At 48.0% G+C, this 23,440-nt stretch overlaps 1 protein-coding gene across 1 annotated transcript; it reads left to right on the plus strand.

The window, feature by feature from the left end:
- The first annotated feature begins 1,964 nt into the window (after positions 1-1,964).
- On the plus strand, positions 1,965-22,946 carry ACTG2 (actin gamma 2, smooth muscle). The gene is made up of 9 exons (XM_059188078.1): positions 1,965-2,063; positions 10,208-10,369; positions 11,086-11,214; positions 14,283-14,393; positions 14,643-14,727; positions 16,619-16,780; positions 17,533-17,724; positions 19,620-19,801; positions 22,724-22,946. The coding sequence occupies exons 2-9, from the start codon at positions 10,244-10,246 to the stop codon at positions 22,865-22,867; spliced, it is 1,131 nt and encodes a 376-aa protein (XP_059044061.1). The 5' UTR covers positions 1,965-2,063; positions 10,208-10,243; the 3' UTR covers positions 22,868-22,946.
- Positions 22,947-23,440: the final 494 nt, after the last annotated feature.

Raw genomic sequence — 23,440 nt, forward strand, 5'->3', positions numbered from 1 at the left:
AGAGAAGCAGATTCCCCACTGAGCAGGGGGCCCGATGTGGGACTCCAGCCCAGGACCCTGGGATCATGACTTGAGCCGAAGTCAGATCCTTATCCAACTGAACCACCCAGGCGTCCCATGATGCCCCCGTTTAGATTCTCGATCTGGGTGAGAAGAGACTGGCTTCCTGTCCCCACCCATGGAGGGAGACTCAGAGGAGGAGCTCGTGACCTGGGCACTAGCTCTTCGCCGCCTCCGCCAGTGAGGACTGACAGCACTCAGTTCCTGCTGGACAGCTCCCACCTTGTCTGCTGCCTTGCATGCCCCCTCAGCTAGTGAGGGCTTTTGCAGGGACCTAAAACATTCAGGGAGGATTCCTATTGGGCCTGGAGTTTAGGCTTCACACTAAGCACTCAGGTCAATCACCAAAAGGTAAATATACCTCATGATGGCTACAGTGTCCGTTCCCCACGGGGATAATCACAGGTCCTCATGTAAAGCCTTCCCTAACCTACCCTCTAATCTCTCACTTTTTATTTACCCTCCTGTTATCCTCAGTTCATGAGGAACACAGACCTGCCCCAGGCCATTGTGCCAGGACACCAAAACCATGTAGAACTCCTACGCAGTGTCCCCAGAGTGGGTCCAGTTGTGCCTGTCTGGACAGCTCAAACCTGAAGGGAAATGCCATTCATATCTGGAAAAGAAATCCCATGCGTCCTGCTCACCTGCTACCCCCACACAAGCTCCTTAATCTTGGACTGAGTCACGGGTCATGGTGGGGGCTTCCCAGGACACCTTAAGCAGGTATTCGATGCATCCTTCTTCTGGTGAAGGGTAGGTATCCTGTGGACCCGTGGATCCCCGGAGTTGCTCATTCCCTCCAACTGGGTGCAGCATGAAAATGTGCATTTCTAACAGGTTATCAGGCCATGCTCATGCTGCCTTCCAGGCAGGCTGGGGACCCCATGTGGGAATTGCTGGGTTTGAAGATGGGGTAGAGTCTGGAAGGCCAGTCAGGAAGCTGTGTCAGGACCAGAGCCTGAAGCAGAGTGGGGTTAATGGTGCAGAAGGGAGGCAGAGCTGAGGGGCATCTCGGAGGGGAGGGCACCAAGAAGGGAGCCCAGCTGGTTGTAGAGCATGAGGGAGGGGGAGGCGTCTAGACTAACTTGGGGTTGCTAGCCTGAAGGACCAAAGGGAACGACTCTGAGGTAAGGAAGCCAGGAGGCACACTGGTGTTGAGGAGAGGGGACAAGGGTTCAGGTTTGGAGGGTCATCTGGGTGGGGATGTCCAAAAGGCACTCGGTAATTTCAATCTGGATTAGGCATCAGGTGTGAGGCAGTTCCCTTGGTCTGTAATTCCCCAAACTTGGGAACTGGCAGAGGGAATCTGGTAAGGTAAGGTAAACAATATGGGACAGTGAAGATCCAGAGGTGGCTTAAGGTGTCCAGGTTGACTCAGCCCAGCCTTTAGAAGCTTGTGTGAGGGGCAGCAGGTGAGTAGGGCCCACGGGATTTCTTTTCCAGCTATGGATGGCAAGTTCACTTCAGCTTTTCGCTGTCCTGGGCTGGTACCAGACAAGGCACAATTACACCCACTTGGGGGCACAGCGTGGCTGTCCCAGGCCGACCCCAGGGTAGGGGGGCTGCAGGCAGCAGGGCCTGAGGAGGGAGGTGTGGAGGGAGGAGGCCCACTGCCATTCTTGGTATGGTTCTTCTCTCCAGGAGCAGAGCTGCATCTGGCCTCACTCTGGGCAGCTTATAAGGCCTGGTGTGAGTTTTGTTGATGCAAGTGCAGCAAAAAAGGAACAAATCCGCCAGCACCAGAGCTGTTGCCACTGGAGTCCTTTTGCATACATTTTTCAAATGATAATTCACTCTACCCAGCCCCCTTCCCCACCCCCCCAAGGCCGATTTATTGAAAAAACCACCTTATATGGTAATATTGTTAACACACCGTCAGCTGGCCTTTTTAGGGACTCTGTTTAAAGAAGATCCGCCTCTGGGGTTTTATATTGCTCCGGTATTTATGCCAAAGACACAGCAGCCCTCAGTCACTGGGAGAAGGACCTCTCGTCCACTCGGTGAGTACTGCACAGCCTCAGGCCAGCCCTTCCTTTCCAATGCCGCCTGGCCCCCTGGGTGCGGGAGGCGCCTCCAGATTGGCCTGGCTTCCGTGACGCGGGCCCAGATCACACGTGAAGGCACTCTGTGGGCAGTGGTGCCTCCAAGCACGCTGCTGCCTTCCAGGAAAAGGCATTTCTGGTCACAGGGCTTCCTGGACAGCCCTTTGATCAGGTGGCGGGCAGGATATAACACCAGTGGTCCCTACTCACCCTGCTCGCCTGGGCCAGTGCAGAGCTATACGCTCGTGTCCTTTGTCATGACTCTGGATATCTGAGAGGCTGTTTTAGGGGAGCAGAGACTTCGGTGGGTGGGGGGGAACAGCTTCTTCACAGGGTTTTTAAATCAAAGCCAACAATGGTCCCAGTGTCTGTGAGATGTCTGTGTTGGGAATAGGTGTGTATTTTCTTCAGTCCCCTGTGAGTCTCACTGTCCTCTGCTCCATACTTGGCTGAGATGAATGGAGAATTTTCTCAATCCCTGAAGGCTCCAGGGTCACTGGGGGATGTGGGAAGTCAGGGCTGGGGCAGAGGCAAGTATCCTGTGGCATCAAGCTCTGTTAGCTCTGGCAGGAACAAATGAACAAATCTGAGAGCCATCTAATTCATTCTGAAGGCAATGAAGCCTAGAGAAGTTGAGTGTTGCCCAAAAGTCTCACAGGCAACTGTGAGACCACCCGCCAAAGCCATCATCCACTGCTCCTGTCCCCCACAAACACACACAAATATAATTAAGAGGGAAATGAGACCAGGGGCTATTTCCACTCTGGTGACCAGAGTCTGCTAACATCTGTTTAGGGTTGAAGCACCTTGGTGCAGTGGTGGAGGCCTTGGAGTCAGACTGCCCAGCTGCCCGAGTTACTGAGTGACCTCGGTTTTCTCTCTTGTACAATGGGAGTACTAGTAATAACATCTACTCAGCAGCACTGCTGTGGGGATTAAATGAGATAATACGTTTAAAGGGTGCTCAGCTCAGTACCCTCAGGGCCTGGCCCTGAGTGCTCAAACTTTAAGCACCTGGAAGGCTTGTTAAAACATGGCCTGTCCTACCCTCCAGCCCAGATTCTGATTTCAGTAGGCTGGAGTGGGGCTGGGTAATCTCCATTCCTAATAAGTTCCCAGGTGATGCTGAGGCTGCAGGTCTGGAACCACACTTTGTACATACAGGGAGGCTGTAAGCACTTGCTTTTACTATCTGAACAAGTTTAGACTTTGAGGTTAGCCCTTAGAGTCAAAAAGAGATGGAACTTCCTCTGGTGGAGAGGGATGGGCACTGGAGAAATTGCAATGAGCAGTGGACAGGTCTGGGACAGCAAATGGGCAATATGACATCATGATGTGAGGCTAGAGTTCTTTCCTCCTTCCCTTTCTTTGCTCATTCCAGCAACATTATTGAGTACTTACTATGTGCCAGGCACTGTTCCTATTCCTTAGGGACAATGGAGAGGCTTCTGCCATCACTGGGAAAGATGAACAAACATAAAGACAGCCCAAGAGGAGCCTTCACCTAGCCCAGGAGTTATCAGGGAAGGCTTCTTGGAGGAAGGGGTACCTGAGCTGGGTCCTGAAGTAGGACTAGTCTCGGTGTCAGGGAAGCATAGTCTTTGGACTGTTTAAGTGTCTCAGTTCCACCGAATTTAGATGTCATGGCAGGAAGCATGGAGAACTAAGGTCAGAGAGGCAGGCAGGGCCGGATTATGAGGACTTCATATTCTAAGGGATTAAACAATGGGGGATCACAGGAGGGTGACCGCGAGAGACCTGCCCTTCGAAGGGTCTGCTCTGGCATTTGTGAGGAGACCGGAAGGGGCTAGAGCCCTACCGCAGCGCACTGAGGGTCCAGAGCGCCCGGCCTGCGGTGGTGCCGAGGTAGAAATAAGAACCTGAGGATTGGTTGGGAGGGAGGTCGGGGGAAGGTGGGAGGAATGGGGTGTTGGGCGTGGCCTCCAGGGAGGCGGTGCGATTCTCTGAGGCGGGATTCCAGGGCGAGGCTGGGGCTGAGCAACGAAGTAGTCGAAGTACCTGTAGGTGGAGTGAAGGTGCCACGGGGTCTGCGGGGCAGGTACCCCGCAGGCAGTTGGTCCTCAGGGTCTGGAGCTCAAGAGGAGGGGTCTGGACTGGAGCGGAGCCGGGAGAGCGAGTGAGAGGCCCAAGTAAAAGAACATGCCCAGATTCCTGATGATCAGAAATACTACGAAACAGAAGTCATTTTTCATTTAATTAATTGCCTGTCAACCAGGTCAAGATAGCATAAAGTTGATTAGAGATGCTGCTACAATTTTTCTGCCACAGGAGTGTTTTTCGTTAAATTATTTCTCTGTGCCAAGCTCTCTAATTGTGTGGATATCTGTGTGTATGCGGATTGTTATAGGCGGCTGCTTAATGTCATTCAAAGCCCTCACTGCAAAATATTTCTCCAACTATTGTTTGAAGTCTCACCGTCTTAGAGGCCTTCCTCTTAGGGCTTAAACTTTGCACTGAAGTGAAAATGTCTTTGGAAGCCAGCATAAATTATCATCCCTTCAATAATCATTGATTTGTGAAGTGGGTGGTTCAGCTCCTTCCAATATGACAGACTTCATTCTGGGAGCAAGTTCTGATGGAGAGGGGTAAGAGAGAGATCATAGGAACCTTTTTTTTTTTTTTTTTTCCAGACCTTTACAGCAGGGGTTGGCATACATCTTCTGAGGAGAGCCAGATAGAAAGTATTGTATTTTAGGCTTTGCAAGTCTAAAGGTTTCTGTGGCAACTGCTCAGGGCTGTCTTCATAGGCAGAGCAGCCGCAGTCAGTATGTACCTGAACAGGTGTGGCTGTGTTCCAATAAAACTTTATTTATAGGCATTGAAATTTGAATTTCATGTAGTTTTCTTGGGTCCTAAAATATTATCCTTTGGCTTTTTTTGCAACCTTTGGAAAATGTGAAGGGGGATCTGGCTGGCTGAGTCAGTGGAGCACATGACTCTTGATCTTGGGTTCACGAGTTCAACCCCAATATTGGGGATGGAGGTTACTTTAAAAAATAACAAAAATGTAAGAAAAGAGAAAAATGTCAAAATCATTATTAGCTGGTGGGACACACAAAAATCAGTGTGAGTTTGCCGGCCCTGATTTACAATTTATAGAGAATTTCCACTTTACTTCCATTACTCCATTTGCTCCATCATCCCAGGAGACAGAGGTTATCCTTTCCATTTTATAGCTGAGGAAACTGAAGTCCAGAGCGGAAGACCAGGGACAGGGCCATGGGAAGGAGGTGTCTTGAGAGAGGAGAAGGTCAAGGAAAGGGGAATTGGAGGGAACTCTAAGTCAGATCTTATCTCCTTCAGAGTGACAGATTGGGGGACTAACATCTCTGCCCTCATACTTGCCTGAGGGTGGCCGGGGAGATGAGTGAGTGAACAAATTCTTTGCACCCATTATGTCTTTGGGTTTTGGCCACCTTGAGGGGCAGGGGTAGGGCCATGTTTGTAACTTTGTGAAGTCCTCAGTGAAGACCAGATGTAGTACGTGTTGAAAGAGCCAGAACAATTTGATTGACTTTCTCAGAGCAGAAAGTGGTTGTGACCCCAGGAAACCACAGTGACTTTGGCCCTGGTTCAGCTGACATGCTCGAGCCCAGCCACAGATTACCAGCAAGCAGCTGAGGAAGGTCTAGAATTTCTCCTGGCAGGGACATTCCAGGAGAGCTTGGTTCCACAGTAAATGCCTTTTTCCTGGGCAGCCTGGGGCCCCATGGAGGCCCCACTCCAGGCCAGCAGCCGCACCCTGCCTTCACCTTTCTCACTTCTCATTTGGTTCTGACTTCAAAAAAGCGGATTTAAATCCACCTAAAGTGCTGCAGAACCACATCGTTGACTTGACAGCTTTAAGTTGCTTTCGTGTCTTCTCTCAGCCACTGCTCTGCTTGGGAAAGTCCAACACTCTCTGTGTGAGGGGACCTCAGGGAGAGACAAAAGGTTCATTGAAAAGCCAGGCAGGCTTGAATTATAAACCACACCAGAGAGATGCTGAGGGGAACCTCGAGAGAGACAGTCATGGAGGTGCAGCCTTGCATCTTGGCCACCTTCTAGATTTTGGGGTTGTTTTCTTCTCACGGTGGACTCTTCTCTCTAGAGCAGAGAAGCACAGCTGTTTGCTGAGCAGCTTGTGAAGAGAAAGAAAACCGTCTTCAGGTGATTCTACATCAGGTCCATATCGTGAGCTGTCATGAGACTGGACTATGGGGGCACAGGGAGCCCAGGGGCAGAGGTCTGGGAGGGGCTGTTCAAGTGGTGGGATCGTCACCCAGCCTTTACGGAGCACCTACTCTGTGCTAACTGAGTTAGGTTCAGGGGCTATAATAAACATAAATCACAGACTATCCACATAAAACACAGACTTAGTCCTGGCATAGGAGGGGTGCAGAGGCTCAGAGAGAGAAATGAACACAGACCCTTTTGTTTAGGGCTTTTGCTGCCAACAGCTCTAGAGAGACAGAGAGGCAGAAGCAAAAGCACCAAACATGGAGAAGTTAGGACAGCCTAAGGTGGTGAGGAAGGTGTAAGCTTCAGGCTTTGGAACCCGTCCTGGTTGATGCCAGCTCTGCCTCTTCCTGGCGAAGAGAACTTGGGCCAAGTTCTTCTACTTCTCTGAGACTTGGTTTCCAAATCTGCAAAATAGAAATAAAAATATCTTCCCTTGGGGTTTTTTGTGAAGATTAAATAGATAATCTATATGAAGAGCTCCACATTTTTCAAAATTAAAAATCATTTTTACCAAAAATGGAACCATGGAATATTCTGCTATGTTTCCCCTAGCAATGCACCTTGCACCTTTTCTGTTCCATTAAATATTCTGCTCTCTCCATTGCATGAGGGTTTCTGGCAGTTATTTTACAAACCAATGTATTATGCTTCTGATTTTGGTTCTTTTAAGCTGTGATAAATCAGCTCTTAGCCAAATCTCTGCACCCACCCGTGAGTGGTCCCCAAGGACGAATTCCTGAAAGTGCCTTTGTGGAGTTAAAAGAGATATGTACATTTTTAAGACTTTGGATAAGTTTTCTTGAGTTCCCCTTCTGAAAAGCAGTACAGTTTGACACTCGTGAAGGCAAACACACCTCCCACACCTTTGCCAGCAAGGGTGGCCCCAAGAACCGGTTATAGTATTCCAGCCAGAGGTGCTGGTCAACAAAGTACTGCTTACCATCCACAGGACCCCAGGTCCTGCTCACGGAGGCTGAGCAAGAGCGATCACAGTTTGCTCATTTAGACTCACATGCAGAAACTCATACTTACTCAGTGAAATATTGAATTTCAAATTATTTGATTTGGTTCATGTCTCTGTTTCTTGAGATCTTCTTGGGTTTTGATTCTACCATGTGACATATTTAATATTACACCCTCTTCCAGCTCTGGAAACTTGATGGGCGCGTGCTCCGTATTCTCATGTAATACCTTTATAAAAATGTGTGACAAAGGACCAAGAGCGAACCCCTGAGGGATATCGTGGCCTCCAGGTTGATGATGGTCCGTTAAATTAACACCTTTCAGTGACAGTAACTCAGGCAGCTGTAAATATGCCTAACTGATTGATTGTTCAGACCATGTGGCTTTGTCAATACAGATATCACAGGAGACCTTGTCCGATGCCAAGATCAAGTTAAGCTCAATGTCTCCCACCTTCTGCATTTCCAGCCCACAGTGGTCCTGGGAAGAAAAGGGAAGGCTGTTAGTCTGCCAACATTTGTTATTGGTAAACCTTTACTGATTATAAGAAATCACGGCTTCTTTTTTTTAATATAAGATTTTTAATTTATTTATTTGACAGAGAGAGATCATGAGCAGGCAGAGAGGCAGGCAGAGAGAGAGAGAGAGAGAGAGAATGAGAGGAGGAAGCAGGCTCCCTGCCGAGTAGGGAGCCCAATGCGGGGCTCCATCCCAGGACCCTGAGATCATGACCTGAGCCGAAGGCAGAGGCTTTGACCCACTGAGCCACCCAGGCGCCCCGAGAAATCACTGCTTCTTTAATAACACGTTCTCTAGCAGTGCCTTCTGGAAACCTGCCTACCTTGCATTCAAGAGTATCTGAGGTTTTGGAAATCCACTTTCTTTCCCGTTTTGAACATTGGAACAAACTTTGCCCACCTTTCGTCTTCTGATGGTTCTTCATCTTCCACTTCTCTAACATGGTGGGAAGTTACGGATCATCTCTGCCATCCAGAAACTGCTCAGACCAGAAATGATACTGTTGTAAGCAGCGAGGTAAGGGTGCTTTCCTTTAGTCTCCACCTCGTTGCAGACCTTGATTGCCCCTTCTTTCTTTTCTTCTGCATGTCCTTCTCCGGTACATCCACTGATTGATTTTGATGACAAAGATTCATTCGTTCATTTTGATGACAAAGATTTAAGAGCCCAGTCTGTGCCAGACATGGTGTCGGGCACACTGAGGAATCACTGGGGAGCATATCAGGGAGAGCTCCCTTTCAGCTTTAAAGTTGTGTTATGAAGCTTCTGCTCAGCCTCGACTTAGCCTTTCTGACCTCATATTCACAGGTCTGTGGCTCTGGCTCCGCTTCACTTTGTCCACCTTCAACCTGAGGCCACGGAGGGGCCAGGGTCACAGGTCTCTGTAGCACTTATCTCCTTCCCACCTGTGGTCAGATATTCTGAATGAAGCTCCCACGGGCCGTCCTCCACAGGGGTCACCTTCCCCCTCCTCTGGACTGCTGAAAGTTGGCCTCCCTGAGCCCTAGGCTGGTGCCTTTCCCACTCCCACCCCCGCCCACTGCACCCCCCGCTGGGGACTCCCCAGGCTGGGAAGCTTCCGTGTTCTCCAGGGGGAGAGGCAGGGGCGGTGCTTCCTGGCCGGAACCCTCTCTCCTCTGAGGGGCTTCCTCCCTGAGGCACTTCAGCCCTTAGGACTGAGAATTTCACTAGAACCACTGCATCGTTTGTCCCTTAATGGCATGCTATATTGTCGATTTTTATTATAAACGATATGCGAATAGAGTGTCCTTGGGAAAAAATGAAAACATCACAGCTATAAGCCAGCACCTCCTCTCCTGGGTCCCTGCCTCCTCCAGAGGTAATCAGGGTGCTCTGTCAGAGACTTCGTTTTTCAGAACTTTTTGCTATGAGTTCATATCCACAAAAAGAAAATGATGAAAAAAACAACATTGTTTCGTTCTTTGAAAGAAATTCAATGTAGAGCAGTCTGGGTGGCTCAGTTAGTTACCCGTGTGCCTTGGGCTCAGGTCATGATCCTAGGGTGGTGGGATCGAGTTCCACATCGGGCTCCTTGTTCGGCAGGGAGCCTGCTTCTCCCACCCCCACCCTTTTTTTGTGGACTCTCTCTCTCTCTTTCTCTGTCAAATAAATAAAAGCAATCTTTCAAAAAATTAAAAAGAACTCACTAGATTGTTTTATAACATAAAACATTATACTCTGAGGCTTGCTCGCTGAGTAGAATGGTTTAGAAAACTACCCACTTTAATCCCTATAGATCGACCTGGCTCTTCTCTTGACTTCAGTGTAGAATCCCATAATTTGGACCTTTGAATAGTTCCAAAGTATAAGTTTATGTGTTTCTCGAGTCAGAGTTCCAGTTTCCCTCACCTTTGCCAACACCTATTGAATCTTAACCATACGATGGATGAAAATGGTCTTATCTCACTTGTGCTTCCCTGAGCACTAATGAGGCCAAGCATCTTTACACATACACATTTATTTTTTCATAGTTCTGGGAATTAGAAAGTCTGAGTTCAAGGCATTGGCAGGGTTGGTCCGATAAACTTATCCATCTTACTAGATTAGTCATATTGAACACCAGTCATGTTAGATTAATGAGGTCATTTTACCTTAATTACCTCTCTAAAGACCCTACTGCCAAATACAGTCACACTCTGACATACTGGGGGTTAAGATGTTAACGTATGAATTTGGGGAGTTGGGGGGTGAGGGACAAAATGCAGCCCAGATCAACAGGGTTGAGGGAAGAAGTCCACCTGTTCGTCGTGGAACTGGGCCCTGGCTGGAGGTGGACTAAAGCTCCAAAACCAAGAATCCTGTCTCCAACATGATTCTGACAAGTGGCTGACTACTTCTCTTCCCCTCCTGCTCCTAAGGTGCTCCAGTCACTGGTTCACTTGGCCACACTCACCATGTGTGAAGAGGAGACCACTGCGCTCGTGTGTGACAATGGCTCTGGCTTGTGCAAGGCTGGCTTCGCAGGAGACGATGCCCCCCGGGCTGTCTTCCCCTCTATTGTGGGGCGCCCTCGCCACCAGGTATGTGCTCATCTGGAGCCAAGGCACTGAGCCACTAGGAGAAAGTGCCGCAGAGTGGACACTGGACTGAGCTCTCTGTGTGTGTGTATGTGTGTGTGTTGTATGGGTGTGTGTGTGTTGGGGTTGGGAGACCCTCTTCTAATTAACAGAACAAGACTTTTCAAATAGCAATACCCAGGACCAAGTGCAAAACATTCCAGGGATGCAGAGATGGTGTTCTGTCTGCCTCAGGTCTGCAGGATTAGTAGGTTTGGAAGAAATTTTTTAAAAATACATGCAAGTAAACAAGACCCTTGCCTTTAAGAAATGTATACTCTGTGAGCTAACTTGAGATCACAGGCTAGCATAGAGACAAAAGACTTCACCAGGGGTAGCGCAAAGGAGGGAGAGATTAAATCTGAGTGGAGGGACTGAGGAAGGACAGGCTTGGTAGAAAAGGATAAGTGAGCATGAGGATCTCCACATACGGGAGGGGGCGGTGCAGGAGCCAAGATTTGGAGACTTAAAAGTGCAAGTGTTGGAGCACATCACCTTCTCTCCTCACTGCCTCCATGGTCATGGATGTCTGCCTGACTCTTGTCTCTTTCTGTTCTGTCTCCAGGGAAATCAGATATCTGTCCTATGCGTGTCCTTCTTCAGAGACCCCTCCTGGGGCCTGGGGCCCCTGAAGTAGAGCTCTCAGCTAACTCCCTTCTCCCCCGTCTCTTGCACTGCAGGGTGTCATGGTGGGAATGGGCCAGAAAGACAGCTACGTCGGGGATGAGGCTCAGAGCAAGCGAGGGATCCTAACGCTCAAGTACCCCATCGAGCACGGCATCATCACCAACTGGGACGACATGGAGAAGGTATTGGCGGTCCCCCTTTTAGTGTGATAATGCATCATTGTGACCCTCATCTCCCACAGGTCTCTGCCCTGTCGGCTGCCTCTAAAATGTTTCTCGTGTCCTTCTTTCCTTCCTGTCCATCCTCATGGCCACTCTCTGTGGGGCTGCCAACCCGCTCTCACTGGGCAGTTGCAGTGGTGTCCTGATTTGTCTTCCGCCTTACAGACCGGTGATTTCTTTATGCTGCCGCAAAGCTTGTCTTTCTAAACACAGATTGTGTCACTCGCCTCCTCGGGAATCTTCAGTAGCTCCTCATTAAGGACAGTAGGTCCCTAACCCCCTGTCTGGCATCTGAGGGCCTATCCCACCCAGTGTCCAGCTTCAGCCTCTCAAGCAGCTCCCCCCAGAGGAGGCCCTGATGCCTTGGCCGCCTCTTACAGGCACAAACAGCTTCTCTCCCTTTCATTTTCCCGATGGTGACCTCAGGTAGGTGCATCCATGCTGGGTCGTTATGCTGATTCTCTAATGAAAATTCTAAGTAGGACTCTCTAGGGTTTTCTGGAAGCGTGTGTCTGTGTGTGCAAGAAAACATAGAAGTGGGGGGGGGGCAATTTTTAAATGGCAGTTTGTGATCCACAAAATCACGTGTGTGGAATGTGAATAGAGTCCTTCTAATATTCTTTTCCTAAATTCTTCTGACATTTGTCTGAGAATCCCTATTTTGGCAAGGAGTGCCTTTTGAAGCGTACTAGAGTGCTCATCGAACAGACTGTGACCAGAAGTAAAGAATGCTGCCGTGAAATCTGTAATGCACCCTGCCATTCTCTAAATCCCAGACCCAGGCACTCTGGGTGTGAGATAAATAGAAAAGACACCATAGCTTTCGTTTTGCACCATGGCATGGCTAAGAGCAAAGACCCCAGAGTCAGTGGCAGGGAGACCTGGGAGTGAGTCCTTCCTTCCGACCCTCAGTTTCCTCATTTGTACAGAGAAAAGAAAAACTGTTTTCATTAGGTTACTTTGGAAATTGAATTAGGTACTCAGTATAATCCCAGGGCATGCAACATACTTCATGCTCAATAAATAGCATATATTTCTTGTATGGACCTAACAGTGTCTGATTCCAAAATATAATAGACAAAATACTTTAGTATATGTTTTAGCATAGTAGTAACAATGTGTGAACTCTTCATTTTTTAAAATATGTTTTATTTATTTTAAAGATCTTATTTACTTATTTGAGATAAAGAGAGAGAGAGTGAGAAAACATGAGCTGGGGGAGGGGCAGAGGGAGAAGCAGACACCCCTCCCCCAGCAGAGCTGGGAGCTGGATGTGGGGCTCGATTCCAGGACTCTGGGGTCATGACTAGAGCCTGATGGACTGAACCACCCATGCGCCCCATGGGTGAACCCTTTAAAGAAATTCCTGAAAATATATCATGTGCCTGGTGCACCTGGGTGGCTCAGGTGGTTAAGCATCTGATTCTTGATCTCCAATCAGGTCAGGATCTCAGGTCAAGATCTCAGGGTCATGAGATCGAGCTCTGCCTGGGGCTCCATGCTGGGTGTGGAGCCTGCTTAAGATTCTTTCCCTCCATGTGCCCCTTACCCCACCTCAAGTGCTCATATGTGTGTGCACTCTCTCTCTCTAAAAAAAAAAATATATATATATATATGTGTGTGTGTATGTGTTAAATATCTATTATAAATATATATCTATAGATAATATATTTATATTTATATAAGTAGATTAATATATTTATATATTTCATATATATTATAAATATTTAAATATACACACATATATTTTGTATACTCTAAAAATATACATATATATGTATTAATTATACTATGTGCTTGAAAGAAAAACACAATAGATGAAAGCTGTGTTTGTTATCATCTTGGGTGTCTTTCTCCCCTCCAGACTTTGAAACCAGGATCAAGAAGCCATATCTGATTCCTATCTGCTCTCCCCACAGTTACCACCATCCTAGCCCAAAGCCAGGAGCCCACAATTATATGAGTACAATGGAAGCGGATGGCCCTGAGCCCCGCCTCTGAGGAAATCAGAGCCCTATGTCCCTGCCACTTGGCTAAACCCTTCTGAAATACAGAATCCTGTTGGGTCGTCTTGAATCACTGGACGCAGTGGGAAGAAATTACTTCCTCTAAAACAGTGATTCTCAACAGGAGCAATTTTGCCTCCTGGGGGGCATCTGGCAATGTCTGGAGACATTATTGCTTGTCATTGCTGGAGAGGTGCTGCTGGCATCTCGTGGGTGGAGGCCAGGAATGCCAAACTTCCTGGAATGCACAGGTCAGCCCCCCATATCGCTGAATTACCCAACTGAAAATGTCAAAGTGCTGCGGTTGGGAAACGCTGCCCTAAAGCCCCAGCCTGGCCAGTCTCACAGGGGACGGTTCAAGCATAGCTGTCAGGTTCCCAGCAGGAGAGAGCACACACTCAGCAGCTGTCCTGAATTAAGAAAGGACTACTTAGAGAGGTGTGAGCAGAGTTATGGAACCAGAAAGGGGAGTTGAGGCACCCATGTAGTCAGAACAGAGGAACACTCTTACACCTGTAAGCCTGAAGGATGGGAGTGGGGCAGTGTCACTGGAGCTGGGACAGGGGCAGTCCAATAGGGGTGGGGCTCGTGGAGGACCACACCGTTGGTTGGAGAAACACCCGGACATCTCTCCCACTTCCCATCCTCTTGCTGGTGTCTTGCATCATCCAGACATAGCCAAAAGCCGGGATACAAGGAATACTGAGAGATGCAATTGGCCTGGCCCCCACCCCCAGGGGCAGAAGGTGGGAAGAGACAGAAGAGGGGGAAGTTCAAATGGAAATAATCCGTATGCTAAGTATATTGGCCCCAGGCCTGAGTCCTGTCTGGGCCCCTGTTGGAAAGGAACATAATCTCTAAAAGTCAAGCAGAAATTGCCAGGATTCCTCTCCAGAGGTGAAGAGGTCTCCTCTCTAGAACCCAGCCCGTGCTATGAACAAGGTGTCATCTCCCCCACCATGAGCATGCCAGTTAGAGTTTTCTAGAAATCTCCTTGGCTCATTTGACTTTTGTCTCAACCAGATCTGGCACCACTCCTTCTACAATGAGCTGCGGGTAGCACCCGAGGAACACCCCACCCTGCTGACAGAGGCCCCCCTAAATCCCAAAGCCAACAGGGAGAAGATGACCCAGGTAAGAGGCCAGAGAGTCTTAAACATGAACACAAGAATGTAGCATGGATCCCTTCTCCCTTCCATGCATCAGGACGACAACAAGTTCTGAAGACATGCTGTGTACGTGGCCTATACCAGGCCCCGTGGGAGGCGGGAGTGGGGTAAATAGACACAGCCCTCTTGCCTTTAATAAGGTTAAAACCATCCTGTGGGCCAAGAGGCTCTGTGATTTCTGCCAGATCACCCTATATCCGCATTGTTCTTTCAGATCATGTTTGAGACCTTCAATGTTCCTGCCATGTACGTCGCCATCCAAGCTGTGCTCTCTCTCTATGCCTCTGGCCGTACAACAGGTGAGCAGCCTGTAATCCCATCCCTTCCTGACTCTGGGGGGCAGAAGGGAAAGCTGGGCTCCTGCAGAGCTTCCTGCTCAGGAGAATCAAAGGGACAGCCAAAGTCCAGGGAAAACCCTGCATAGGGGTAACAGAAAGGAATGCATTCAGGTCTACCCGGTAGAGCTGGCAAGGATTTATATGAACCAAGCATGACCAGTATATCCAGCAGGGGCTGTTTTCCTCACAGCAGTCAGTCCCCGAGCTTATTCCAAGAATACTGGAATATTCCTGCTCATGAACTTGTGATGTGGCTATCTGTGTGCCCTTTGTATGGAAAGGTGTTCAGGGAAACAGAGGGAACTTCAAGATAAAGCAATTTCTAATTGGGGGGGTGCCTGGGTGGCTCAGTGGGTTGAGCCTCTGCCTTTGGCTCAGGTCATGATCTCAGGGTCTTGGGATTGAGCCCTGCATTGGGTTCTCTGCTCAGCGGGGAGCCTGCTTCTCTCCTTCTTTCTCTCTGTCTGCCTCTCTGCCTACTTGCGATCTCTGTCTGTCAAATAAATAAATAAAATATTTTTTTAAAAAAAGCAATTTCTAATGGGGATTTGACGGCTTCCATGAACATAGCTCAACATTCATTCATTCAAGTATTCATTATTTGTTCGTCCATTCATTCATTCATCAGGTATTTGTCCATTATTCCCTACCATGGGGCAAAGACTACACCAGCCCATGGCTGCACACCAACAAGGAAGACAGCCCTGCCATCACAGAGCCAACGGTCTAGTAGGGTGAGCAGGGCAAACACAAAAGATAATTTCACTGCTGATGACAAGGACAGTGATGGGGAATGTGTGATGGTTCTATAGCTTACTCGTTTGTTTTACCATTTCTTTACTGCCGGACTTTATGATCATCTCCGGTTTTTATTTTTTATTGCAAAATATGCTCTGATCAACGCCCTTGTACAAGTGTAAGCTCCTGATCCCTGGGTATTTATTTTGCTTCTGGCCCTTACTGAACCATCTTATTGTGCTAATCATGTCTCACTTGGTTCTCTTGGGTCTTCCAGGTATACAGCCTCATTATCTGCAAACAATGACAATCCTGTTTCCTTTTGATAATATCTCTTTTTCTATTTTCTGTCATATTGCTTTGGCTAGAACATCTAGGACAATATTAAATAATAAAGCAATAATAATATTATACTGTTTCTCCATCAGTTACGATATGGCTTTTGGAATGAGAGAGATTTATTATCATATTGAAAAGCTCCTTTTCCTCCATGGTTTATTGAGTTTCATCAGTAGGGAATGTTAATTTTTTTTTCACATCAGCTGGTTTTTATAGTCCCTTCCAGATCTAACATTCTCCATGCATGTGCATATGGGTTAATTTAATGCCAGAATGATATGCAAATTATCCAGTCTCCCTTAAAGAGTCGGCAACTAAGATGCACATTGACAGATATGCAGTACAGTGAAAGTGGTTTTTTTTTTTTTAAGATTTTGTTTATTTTAGAGAGAGAATGAGAGAGAGAGAGAGAGAGAGAGCTTGAAAAGGGAAGGGTCAGCAGAGAGCCTGATGCGGGACTTGATCTCAGGACTCCAGGATCATGATCTGAGCTGAAGGCAGTTGCTTAACCACTTGAGCCACCCAGGCGCCCCAGTACTGTGAAAGTGTTTTAAGGAATACAAGAAGGGAAGATATTTTACTTGCCTTCCAGAAGGCTACAGTCTCATTTGGGAGAATAAATGAAGTACACAAAAAATATTACTGATGATCCTTATGGTGGGTGAATTTTCTCAGCTGCTGGAGAAAAATATGGTAGTTGAAGACCATTTGGTGACTGGTCCCAGAAAGACGAAAGGCAAGAAGTTTTCATAGGTCCTATCCCCTCTCTCCATAGGCATCGTGCTGGATTCCGGGGATGGTGTCACCCACAATGTTCCCATCTATGAGGGCTATGCACTGCCCCATGCCATCATGCGCCTTGACCTGGCTGGCCGTGACCTCACTGACTACCTCATGAAGATCCTCACAGAGAGAGGCTATTCCTTTGTGACCACAGGTATCCAGCCCCTTTCCTGATTTTGACTTGAGCTCAAACCAAATCTGATCTGGGACCAAACGTTCTCTGATGAAAAGTCTGTGGCCCCCATCCTCAAATTCTCTAAAGATAGATGGGGAGGATTCTAGGCTGGAACTGGGCCTCTGGACAAGACAGATAGTCAAGGCGGCCTTATTTATGGCAGAAGATTCCCAACTGATATGGTCTCGGGATGGGGACAAGGCCTCCTTATGTGCCCTTTCACAGCATTCCTTCCTTCCCCAGGGACCTGCTATCTCTGGTTTTTACGGGGTTGAATGATAGTAAAAATCTGATAATGCATTTTGTTACTGAAGGGAATTTATGGTTTCTCTGAGGACACATGGAATAAATAAGGTCTGAATTTCTAAGAAGTTGTCATGGCTCAGTGCCCAGCCCAGGCAAGAGGAGACTTTAGGCAGGAGCTTTCCTAGATTCTGTAAGATCACAACAAATCCTCCTACGTCTGTAGGAGGTACAGTACTGTGTCCTGTAACGCCCTCAGGAAGGCCCGTAGCTTTGTCAGGGCAGAGTAAAGACAGCAAGGAGGAAAGCCCATGCGAAGTTTTGCCTAGGAATCAAGATTTTGGACTTACACTTTAGGAAGAGCAATGAAAAATTAACATTTGTCCTAAAAATAAGTCCAAAGTAGAAGAAGAGTTTTTCATGGAGATCAAAGTAGGACCAACTAACAGAACAGAGGATCTACTTTCTGTCATTTCTTCTTTTTCTAGCCGAGCGAGAAATCGTGCGAGACATCAAGGAGAAGCTGTGCTATGTGGCCCTGGACTTCGAGAACGAGATGGCCACGGCAGCCTCCTCTTCCTCCCTGGAGAAGAGCTATGAGCTGCCAGATGGGCAGGTCATCACCATTGGCAACGAGCGCTTCCGCTGCCCCGAGACCCTCTTCCAGCCTTCTTTCATTGGTGAGGTGCTGCCCTCTGTCCCTGCTAACTGGGAGTGGAGGGGGTGAGGTGGAGGAGTGGGAAAAACGCCAGGAGTCACGCACACTTTGTTTATAGTTCATACATAGCCCATATTTTTCCAGAAAGGGCCCAAACACATCCACAATGTAACCAGATAAAATCTAACTTTTATTTATTTATTTTTAAGATTTTATTATTTTTTTTAAGTAAGCTCCACATCCAATATGGGGCTTGAACTCACAACCCCAAGATCAAGTGTCATATGCTGTACTGACTGAGCCAGGCTGGTGCCCCGATAAAATCTAATTTTAAATAAAAGGATAGGGAAATCAAAATAAAAGAAAAGCAGAATAGGGAATATAGCATAAAACTAAGAATAAGGCTAATACACAAAACTCTTCTTGGATTGACGTCACCGGGGCCAAAACCCATAGCGGTAAGCAGGATGGGTTTGGGGTGAGACCTGGTCTTAGGTCCTGATTCTGCCCCTTCAAAGCCTGTTACCTTGGACGTGTTACTTTCTTCAAACCTCAGTTTTCTCATCTATAAAGTGGAAATGATGTTTAGTGCCAACTAGATGGGGTTGCAACAAGGACTAAGTACAAGACTATTTAGTACAAGGACAACTACTCTCTTGAGGACTGTGTGGGAAGAGTCGTGCCTGTAAACAAATGTTAACAGACAGCAGTAGCACATAGCAGCTGAACAAAATGATATAAGCCTAAGAGATCAGTAAAGTCTTCTTAGGGAAGGCGAACCTTTGAGCAGAATCTTAAAGAATGAGTATCATTCGATGGTATCTGGGGGCAGAAGGAGTACAGGGGTGGCAAATGGCATCCAAGGCAGATGGAAGGGTTCATGTGAAGACGTGGAGGTGTGCAAGGTCATATTCTACTTGGGACACGATGAGAGAAGTGTGTGTGTGTGTGTGTGTGTGTGTGTGTGTGTGCAGAGAGTTGCTGGACCACACCAAGAGCGTAGTGGCTAATCATACCAGCGATGAGATCCCTGAAAGCTGTGAAGCAGCCCTGTAGCCAGGTTAGGTATGTATTTTAGGGAGATTCCTCTAACCTCAGTGTGAAATTATGTCACATGGAGGAAAGACTAGAGGTGGGGGAGGCCAAAGGTGGGCATGAACTAGTTTGGCCTACAGGCCTTCCACTGTGGAAGGCCTCAGCAGCAAGCTAAGGTAGCTAGATGTAACCTGTAGATAAGGGGGGGCTGTCAAAGATGACATGATAGGTATACCCATGCAATGGAACATTTTTTGACAATAAAAGAGATTAAAGCACCAACACACACTCTAACATAGATGCACCTTGAAAACATGGGTTGCAGTGTGAACATGGACACGCCGTTAAGTGAAAGGCACTAGATGCAAAAGACTACATATCATAGGATTCCATTTATATGAAATGTCCAAAACAGACTAGTCTATAGCAAGAGAAAATAAATTAGTGGTCCCCTAGGACTGGGGGAGGGGTGAAGGGGAAGATCACAGTGTCTACCAAAGGGTATGGAGTTTCTCTTTGGGGTGTTAAAGATGTTCTAAAATTAGATTTTAGCAATGGTTGCACAGTCCATGAATCAACTAAAAACTACTGGACTTTGGAAGGGTGAATATTATGATATGTGAATTATAACTCAATAAAACTTGAAAAAAGATGACTCAGTGAAAGTGTTCCCTTAGAAATATGCCTCAGCTGATCAATGTGAAAGATCAATTGGAATAGGAGGAACCAAAGGCCAGCTGGAGGTCTGATTCTGTGAGCTGTCTGGGAGGTGATTAAGGGTCTGAGCTAAGGTAGTTGCAACAACAGAAGGATCCCTTGAGGAGCTGGAGGTGTGGGTATTTATGAATTGACGGGTGCTGACTCTTACTACGACCTGTGTAGGCATGGAGTCCGCCGGGATTCATGAAACCACCTATAATTCCATCATGAAGTGTGACATTGACATCCGCAAGGACTTATATGCCAACAATGTCCTCTCAGGGGGTACTACCATGTACCCTGGCATTGCTGACAGGATGCAGAAGGAGATCACAGCCCTGGCCCCCAGCACCATGAAGATCAAGGTGGGTCCTGCCCCCCAGATCCCTCCACTCAGTCCTTGGGATAAAGACTTGCCTGCCTGGGAGATGTTCCAAGTCAGTCTGCCTGGCCCGTAGATCGGTGGCCTCCTGGGCTTAGCATTCTCCTGGTCTGGGACAGATTCCATCTCAAGGGATTATGTTCCTCAGGCACTGATGAAATGGGGACATGTAGATCATGGAATCTCAAATGTAACCCTATGATGTCCTATGACAAGGGGTGAGAGAATTTGGGAGGAAGAGAATATTGAGGGGCTGAGGATGCAATCAAGAGGAGGGAAAGGGAGGAGAAAAAGAAGGAAGCAACGCTACATTGTCTTTAGACTTTAAAAGGGATGTGCGTGTTCCTCCAGAGGAGGGTGAAAGTTCCAGAGATAAAAGTTTGGCATGGGGCAGGCTTCTGGTTCAGACTCACAGTGACATCACTTGATTCCTGGGCAACCTGTGATCTGTTGTGTCCTCTTGGCTCCCGTCCTCCCCGCGCCGCTACTCACCAAGGCGACTCACCGCACAAGCCCCGTCAGAACATCAGAATAGGGGCCCTCCTGTCTTCAGCTTCTCTCCAGCCTCTGGTCCCCAAGCAACCATACAGAGCTTTTTTTTTTTTTTTTTTTTAAAGATCTTATTCATTCATTTGACAGAGAGAGAGAGAGCACACAAGCAGGTGGAACAGCTGGCAGAGACAGAGGGAGAAGCAGGCTCCCCATTGAGCAGGGAGCCCAGTGTGGGGCTTGATCCCAGGACCCTGAGATCATGACCCGAGCTGAAGGCAGAAGCCCAACCGAGCCACCCAGGCGCCATACAGAGCTTTTTAGGGCTTCTAGGAACTTTGCAGCTAGCAGGTTTAGAAAAGGAGTTGGGAATTGAATAGAGATAACAAATAGGTTGAGAGTTACAAAGTCTCACAGTAAAGTTGGTCTCTGGGAGTTCGCTACATCTGAGTGTATTCTAAGAAACTTTTTCACAAAGGAAGGCTGCCCCAGGGCTTCCCCTGCCTAGCGGATGGTGCTCAGCAAAGGCAAGCAGAGCCAGTTACCAGAAAACGGGTGGGAGCCTGTGGGCCCTTCTCACGGGGAGCCACTGGGGCAGCCACGCTTCCTGAAGCTTGCCACACTGGGGACATGGCGCCAGGCCCAAGGCAGGGGCTTTTTACCAGGACCATTGACTACATCCCACCTCACCCCCAGATTCTGGCTCACCAGATCCAGGGCGCCCCCATCACCTACACCGATAACACACTTATGCATTTCCATGCATATCCCAATCTGTGACCCACTGCCCTGAGCTGAACAGCACGTGCCAGCCTTCAAGTCTTGAGCCTTCAAACTTCAAGGTTTAGAATCTAATCAGGAGACGTGATCGCTGAGAGAGCAATGTAAATAAGATGTGGCGGGGGTGGGGCACCTGGATGGCTCAGTGGATTTAAAGCCCCTGCCTTCGGCTCAGGGCGTCATCCTAGGGTCCTGGGATCAAGCCCTGCATTGGGCTCTCAGCTTAGCAGGGAGCCTGCTTCCTCCTCTCTCTCTGCCTGTCTCTCTGCCTACTTGTAATCTCTGTCAAATAAATAAAATATTTTTTAAAAAATCAGAACTTAAAAAAAAAAAAAAAAGACAGGAGGAGAGGAAAGGGCACTCAAGGCAGGGGAAATTAGACCGAGCAGAGGTACCCCAGGGTGTGTGTGCGTGCAGGTACGAACAGCCCAGCCAAATGGGACAGCCAGATTTGTGTAGAGGAACTGGGGAGATGAGACAGATGTCGAGGATATGGAAGAAGAGAGGTGAGGTGAGTTGGCACTGAGACGGAGGACCCCAGCCCAGGACTCTTCTCACAGCCCGAGCCACACAGCAATAATGTGACTGTACTGGTCCTTGAGGTATCAGTCCAAAGAGCGACGGAGTGTCTTTGTCTGATTGAATAATAAGATAACTTCTCACAGCTCTTCTTCAGCAAATCCATGATCTTCGCCAACTTAGGAAGGATGTAGAGAGGGTCTAAGAAGACAAAAAACAATCAGTTCCATGTCCCGTTTTCTTCTTGCCCTGGATTCTTTGACCCTTTAGTGGCTGTCCCTCTGGATCCACATGTAGGTGGTGTTCAAAGTTGTCTAACTGGCAACCAATTTCTAGAAGCTAAGCTCGGGACTCCCAGTGGCAGGGATGCACCATGTGTCTCTGAACTTGAGAACTTGTTAGCTACCAGTGGCTATCAACAGATGAGGTTCAAGACAGGGTCTGAGTGCTCTGGGTGACTCAGGATTGGCAGAAGCTCTGCCACAGCTGCTCACACAGCCGAACTCCAGGCGAGAACAGAGAGGTGCTGTCCCTGTCCATGTTTGTCTTGGTCATCTATTGCCGAAGAGCAAGGAACTGTGAAATCTAAGGGACATAACCATAATTTATCACGTTTATCAAGTTTATCCCATGTGCAACTACAGATCAGCTGGGAGTGAGCGGTCTAAATCAGGCCTGCTTTGGCAACTCTGCCGGGCTGGCCAGCTCGGGTCAGGTCCAGAGCTCTCCTGCCAGGGCCCAGGCTGAAGGGTCGGCAGCCTCTTAAGGGAAGCCCTTCTCATCAAGGCAGAAGCACAGCTTCCTGCCTGAGGCACATTTCAAGTTCCTGTTTGTGTCCTGTCTGCCAACATCCCATCCCTCAAAGCAAATACAAGCCCAGCCCCAAAGTCACAAGGCAAAACAGTGTGCCCTTCCCATGGGGGGGGGGGGAGGACTGAGGGCTGGAATAAAGATTTGAACAACAATCTAATCTACCCCAAGGTTTTACCCTGTTTGTTTCTGACCGGGGAGGAGGTCCTTATCTGGGGCAGCCCCGCACTGTGATGAAAGGATCTCCTGGACCAGTTCCCTATTCCCTTGGGCACTAATCGTGATTCACCACATTTATTCTTTGCAGATTATCGCTCCCCCAGAGCGGAAGTACTCGGTCTGGATTGGAGGCTCCATCCTGGCTTCTCTCTCCACCTTTCAGCAGATGTGGATCAGCAAGCCTGAGTATGATGAGGCAGGGCCCTCCATTGTCCACAGGAAGTGCTTCTAAAGTCAGAACAGACTCTCTGGGGTTCCCCTGGAGACTGCTCTGTTACCCGTCATGAAACATTAAAACCTGCAAAGCCTTACTTCTCGTGTGGGGCTTTTGTTTTCCCCCACTCTGGACTTTCACACAGTGCTGAGCGCTTTTCACACCTTATTACTCATCCACACAGTGCTCCTGTGAGATGCATGTATTCCCATATTACAGATGAGGAAACTTAGGCTCAGAGAGAACTTAAGAACTTGCTATAAAGACCAGAGAACCAAGATTAAAATCCAAGTGTGTCTGACTCTAAAGCTAATACTCTTACTATATTAACCTTGTTTCCCTTTCCTTGAACATGAGTAAGAATGAGGGCTAGATGATGCTTGGTGGCAGGTAAAGAAACAAGAACTTTCAGAGGTGGAAGTCCTTGTACTCAAGGGCAACACACAGAACAGGACCGGAAGGGGAAACACAAGGTTTATAGCCTGTGACATAAGAGTGATTCAAGCACAATGCTTGAATTTGGGTGGTGGAAGGTCATAATGGGCTTGAAATCTCTATGAGGCCCTTTGTTATTGAGGATTAGGCTGTATT

This window comes from Mustela lutreola, chromosome 9 (assembly GCF_030435805.1).
Source record: "Mustela lutreola isolate mMusLut2 chromosome 9, mMusLut2.pri, whole genome shotgun sequence".
Lineage (NCBI taxonomy): Eukaryota > Metazoa > Chordata > Mammalia > Carnivora > Mustelidae > Mustela > Mustela lutreola.

Excerpts from the sequence above, each read along its gene's own strand:
- ACTG2 (XM_059188078.1), top strand. The coding sequence starts at position 10,244 with ATGTGTGAAGAGGAGACCACTGCGCTCGTGTGTGACAATGGCTCTGGC. Across the intron at positions 16,781-17,532 it reads CTATTCCTTTGTGACCACAG|CCGAGCGAGAAATCGTGCGA; the intron begins GTATCCAGCCCC and ends TTCTTTTTCTAG. Across the intron at positions 19,802-22,723 it reads CCAGCACCATGAAGATCAAG|ATTATCGCTCCCCCAGAGCG; the intron begins GTGGGTCCTGCC and ends TATTCTTTGCAG.